This window comes from Coffea arabica, chromosome 2c (assembly GCF_036785885.1).
Source record: "Coffea arabica cultivar ET-39 chromosome 2c, Coffea Arabica ET-39 HiFi, whole genome shotgun sequence".
Lineage (NCBI taxonomy): Eukaryota > Viridiplantae > Streptophyta > Magnoliopsida > Gentianales > Rubiaceae > Coffea > Coffea arabica.
Window position 1 is genome coordinate 72,834,208 of NC_092312.1, and position 5,965 is coordinate 72,840,172.

General features: G+C 34.8%; 1 protein-coding gene across 1 annotated transcript; it reads left to right on the plus strand.

Annotated features, from left to right (window-relative positions):
- Positions 1-2,467: 2,467 nt before the first annotated feature.
- Positions 2,468-5,644, plus strand: LOC113724651 (F-box protein At3g07870-like). Its single transcript, XM_027247535.2, has 2 exons — positions 2,468-2,538; positions 4,519-5,644. The coding sequence occupies exons 1-2, from the start codon at positions 2,468-2,470 to the stop codon at positions 5,642-5,644; spliced, it is 1,197 nt and encodes a 398-aa protein (XP_027103336.2).
- The last annotated feature ends 321 nt before the right edge of the window (positions 5,645-5,965 follow it).

The window sequence follows — 5,965 nt, forward strand, 5'->3', positions numbered from 1 at the left end:
AGCAAAGCCAATAAAAACATGTTAAGGCTGTTTAAATGAAAATGTAGAAAAAGAGGCGGGGGATTTCTTAGAATATGTCTAAAGCAACAATCAACAAAAAGGGAAAACATTAACGCTTTCTCACAAGTAAAAGATTAGAGATGTTTGAGACCAATTTCGTGGCGTAACTAATTACATTTTTGGCGAAATGAAATCTATCTATTACATGGTCTAACTAAATACATTTCTTGGGCACCTATCTATTACAATTTGATATTTTAATGCCTCTCAAATAATCAGCAAAAATTAAATAAAATAAATAAAAACTTGAAATGAATAAAATGAGTAAATAAAAGAAAAAGCACTCAAAACATGCAATCACACATAAAAAAACATATAGTAGCACATTAAAGGACTTAAAACAATAATAGAAGGTACCTCCATTGAAGTAGTGGTTAAATGAGGTAGAATTTGCCCTATTTATACTCCAAAATCGACAAAATGATTAAGACACCAATCTTATTAATAAATTTAAAAAAAAGTAATCATGTAGCAAATTATTTTAAAGAAATACAAATAAACAAAAAATTTCTAAAAAATTTACTAATTAAATGCATTCAAATGAAGGATGATTAACAATTAAAAGAGATGAACAAATTGTAATTAAGAAATCAAAACCATTAGAGACTCAATTGCAAAAATTTGAAAAGTTCTTAGGGTCAAAATATAATTATAAAAAAATTGGGGTCAAAATTGAATATAAGGTAAAGCTTAGGGACCAAAATGAAATTAAATTAAGATTCTAATTGAAAGGAATTTAAAATTGTAGGCCCAAAATGAAATTATTCAAAAGATTAGGGACTATATTGCAAATTTCATTTCTGGTTTTGAAATAAAATGAACCTTGGGCCGCTTTTAAATGGTTTCTTGGGCCAAGAATCCTCTTCGATCCATAGAAAAACAGAAGAAAAGAGTGGGCCAGGCCCTTGGCTTTTAAACCACACCCAACAAAAAATAAATCGGGCTTAAGCATCAAAGCCCATACGTGAACCCAACTACAAATCAAGTCTTGGCCCAAAAACACAAAGAAAATAGTCTAAAAGGTTGGAGGAAGATCAAACATACCAACAAAATCAGAAAAAAAGGTCCGAAAATAGCCAACAAAATCAACCGGCTAGAAATTGGAAAAATTCCGGCCAAAGAGGCTGAAATCTCGCAGGAACTCCCATTTTCAAGCTTTTAAACCTGTATTTTTAGATATACACGAAACTCATACCATTGTGAACTCAAAATAACCCCAAACAGAGTTTAGAAACCAAATAATCATAAAAAAATATAGAATCAAATTTCTTGAACATAAACTCTCATAAACACACTCAAATATCTTGTATTAATGTTGAATTGAACAAGGAGAAGTTGGGGAAATACCTAATGAAGCTTTGTGAGCAGATTAGAGCTAAAAAAAATGCAGATAGAAGTAGTTTGACGAAGCTTCAAACTTGCTCCAGGGTAGCCAAATCAATGATTTCGGGGCTGAATTTGAGAGCTTTCTAGATGATTTTTGTGAAAGGATTTCTAAATGAAACTTGCTCTCCCAACATCCTAGTTTGTGCTGAAATCAACAGCTTCTAAAATGAAGCTATATCAAAGCAAAAAATTCGGTTGGAACCAGGCTGAAAAGTCAGCCTTTTCTGAAAATTTTTTGCGGAAAAAATTTCTTTTTCTTCTTTGGTTTCCCTCTTTTTCTTCTCTCTCTTTTTCCTGCCACTTTTTTCTCACTCCTTGGCACCCTCAAGCTAAGTTCCTTGTTATTTAAACGAAACAAAACACATTAAACCTAAGAACAAGGGCTTGGATGAAGGCAAGTTTTTTGTGGGTTTATGGTGGCCGTTTCTTGTTCATTGGATCCATTTTTCTAGCTGCCTTTGATAGATTTTTGAGGTGATGAGGTGGCCTTTGTACTGGTAAGCTTGGAGAAAAAGAAAAGAAAGAAAAATCGAATCCAAAAATGTATCAAAATCCAGTTGCATTGCACTGGTTCCTTGCTGCAATTTTGTAGCAGGAACAAGCCACGCGCGTGCAACAAATATATATTTTTTTAACTGCATTTTCTCATTTTTGTTCTTTTTCCTTCTTTTCCCTTCTTTGACTTTCCTACAAAACAATCAAATAAAATCAAATGAGATAAAATGATTTCTTAGAAAAATAAAAAAAAGGAATAAATAATAAAATAATTTATCAAAATTATGGTGTCTACAAAGACTGTTTAAATGAAAATGTAGAAAAAGAGGGGGGATTTCTCAGAATATGTCTAAAGCAACAATCAACAAAAAAGGAAAACGTTAAAGCTTTCTCACAAATAAAAGATTATAGATGTTTGAGACAAATTTCGTGGCGTAGCTCGTCTGAATACTTCAAATTAGCAAGAAAAAAAACAACCAATAAAACTAACAAAATCGTAGGAGATTGTGGTGATGCATAAATTACTATGGGTAATGATGAAAAGCAAAGGAAATTAGCAGAAAAACCTTACCTAGGAGAGACTTCCTTATCAGATCTGTAAACAGAAAATAGATTTTAACAAATTTTTATTTGAGGAAGATGGAGTAGGGTTTGGAAGCAAACTCCGTTGCAATTTTTGGGATGATGTATGAAATGATAGATTGTGTCATCATGATCATGCTTCGAATTAATTAAACCACTGGAAAACATATCCTGAAGTGAATGGAGCAGGTAAATCATGAAAATCCTGAAATCAAGTTCAGGATAGTTAATGCAGCAAGTAAATCATCAAAGTCTGAATCAGTTACCAAGGGTCCCAAGCACAGCCACCAGTGATAAAGTAAGCATTGTGTCAAATTCTTGCTGAATGTATTTAAAGAAAGAAAATACAGACCATCAAGCACTAAAATCTAGTTCAAAAAAAAAATATATATATATAAAACCTAACTATACGTGTGTTTGATAAAACTGAAGTTCGAAATTTGAAATATGAATCCATTAATTTACTAAATTGTTATGTACTAAAATTTTAACATTTGAACATATTCTGCATTAAGTAATACGTGAATTGCGTATTAGTTATTGCTTTGAGTAAATTTTATCTAAATAATGCACAGTTGATTAATTAATTAAGATATTCTATTTTTTATTATCAAACATATTTGAACATAATAAAGTCTCAATTCATTAAATTCAAGTGCTGAATCGAATTATCAAACACGGCCAGTAAAATTTTCTAGGAAATCAGACCTAAGTACCTTGAAAACCAAGCATAATCCTAATCCTAACTGTGGTCTGAAAACCACTTCCAAGTAAACTCCAAAAGGTATTCTTTTGCCATACTCTTTCCTCTTAAAGTCACAAAGCAATCCAGGGCTTCGAGGACTAAGAGTTTGCTCTACAACAAATTTCTTGTCACCCACAAATAATATAAATAAATAAAGCGATTCCTCGCTTTTTCGTTTCCTCTCTCTCCAATATCCCTTTTATTTTCCTACTCTTTTCCGCATCCCTTAAACCCAGCACGCATGGCCGGTACGACTCCCTCCGATAAAAAAAAAAAAGAAGAACTTGTTTTGGATTGAAAAATATCTTTTGCACATGTAAACGCCGCATTTGTAATGTGCTTATTGTTGTTTGGGATGAAGGTAAAAGAAATATAACTTGTTTTGATCTCCAAAAATCTTTTAGTATGGCTTTCTGTGTTATGTCATTTATCTCAGCCTTTTTTTTTTCATAGATCATATCTGTTTCAGGATATAGCAAAGTCTTTGGAGTTTTCTTGGTGGAAAAAAGACCATATGTACAAGTAACGCAAAGTCTTTGTCAATAATTTGGAACGTTATTCTATAAAAAAAAATCACGTTAACTGCATTTATTCTATACGAATTTAAATAAAAATAAACCCAGGTACTATTTCAAGTGAGTGTGTTTGGATAGAAAATTATTTGGAACATTGTTTTGAAAAAACACTCTGTCGCTTTTTTTGTAATGATATATATATATATATATAGCCTTTTTGTGTATGTGCGTGTTACTATAAGAGGTTGGAAACCTTTAAAAAAATTTAAAAAATTAATTGAAAAATGTATTTATGATACTAGCAATATAAACTTTGCAAGAAATTTGATGTTTATTAGCTAGGCCAGAACTCTTGTGGCTTAAATGGTTACAGAATTACATGTTTTTTTGGTCTAGCGAACTTTGTGTTATGTCTGTTATACAATTTCAGCAAATTCAACTACCAGGTTTAATTCCTCCACTGTTTTTTTTTTCTTTTTTGGTCTCTGGAATCTTGATTTTAGACTACAATGTTCATCTCAATCCCCTCCCCGTTGTATTATCTCCATGTTGTTCCGACATGTTGATATTAATTTCTTCTTGCTATTATTTATACTTGAGTTTTTTTTTAAGGACTGGACATTGTTGATTGGTTGGCTGCCTCAAACGTGGTTCGCCGGTGGTGCTTCGCATGCATTGCCCTTGTTTTGAGAAGGATAATTAGCGCATTATCATTTTGTTATCATTTTGTTTCAGTGATAACGTTGTTGCACAACTTCCTGACGATGTCGTGATAGACATCCTGCTTAGACTTCCTGCAGATCGTGTCGCAGACTGTCGAAGGGTGTGCAGGCGCTGGAGATCATTGACTTCCTCAGATTATTTTATCAAATTGCACCTGGATAGGTCTGCTCCACTCATTTTTGTGCAAGCCACGGATCTAACGGATTCGAGGGGAACTGGAAAATTGGCTTTCTACATTTTGGATCAAGCAAGCAACCGCAGGAACAAAATAAAAAAATTGCGGCTTAGGCCTGAAATAAAGATGAGTCAAGGTGACACCGAAGTAGTTGATTCATGTCATGGACTGCTTTTGTTCAGGGATGCCTTTGCTCGCTGGCGTTATTATGTATTCAACCCTTTAACACAAGAACTATTGGTTCTAGATGGTCCTAATGAAGGTGCTTCCTGTGCCTTCTTTTACGATCCATCGGCAAACGAGCTTAAGATTCTTTACCTGTGTATTGGGTTCCAGTTCTTTATCTACAGCCTCGGAGGAAGGAGTTGGAGAAAGATAAAAAGCCCACCTTCAGGTTCTCCCCCTCAATATGATACCCCACCTGCAATCTGCAATGGAGCTCTTCATTGGATCACAAGTTGCGGCCGTGCTGCTGAGGAAGATATCCCACCTTGCACCAGTGGAATAACAATTTTTGGGATGGATATCGAAGATTTCTCTACCTTGCCTCATCCTGGTGACGAGTGCAACTCCAGAGTGAATCACAGAAATATGCGGCTTTTAGTGGTGGATGAACATCTATCCTTCTGTAATGTGTATCGGGGTTACACCGTCATTGATATATGGTTGCTGGAGGACTACGCGAGCTGGGCTTGGGTTAGAAAATGGTGTCTTCGGCCAACCCTAGATGGTCCTCGACCTCTGGAATCGGAATGTTACAGCTTCAGCCGGAGATTAGAGGTTGTGCACTTTCAGAATGGAGAATTGTGGCTGGATTGTGGTGAAAGAGGCTTGGTTCTTTATCATCTTGACCAGAATACCTTTAAGAAACTTGGAAGACCACCCACTTCTTATCAGCATCGTTGCATTCCTTATACGAAAAGCCTGGTGCCCCTACATCGAGCTGCTCTCCCGCAGGATTGATTACTTATTGGATCCTTCTTTTAAGAGTTTCTATATCTTCCAGTTTGGTAGTATTAATTTATAGGGTAAATTACATTTTACCCTCCTGTGGTTTTCGCAAAAACCACATAACCCCCTCATGATTTTAAAAGCTATACATAAATCCTCTGTGGTTTGGATTGAAGTGTCAAATAGACGGAAACTACCTATCGTAACGATTTGTGGGCGAAATGTCCAAATTACCCTAATATAAATACAAAAAATGCAACAACGAACACGGCCGGGGCTTCCCTTTCCTTTCATTACTTCTTTCTTCACAACGAGAGGAACCGCGTCTGCAAC

Coding starts and splice junctions, on each gene's coding strand:
- LOC113724651 (XM_027247535.2), top strand. CDS start 2,468: ATGGGTAATGATGAAAAGCAAAGGAAATTAGCAGAAAAACCTTACCTA. Junction 2,539..4,518: donor GAGACTTCCTTATCAGATCT/GTAAACAGAAAA, acceptor ATTTTGTTTCAG/TGATAACGTTGTTGCACAAC.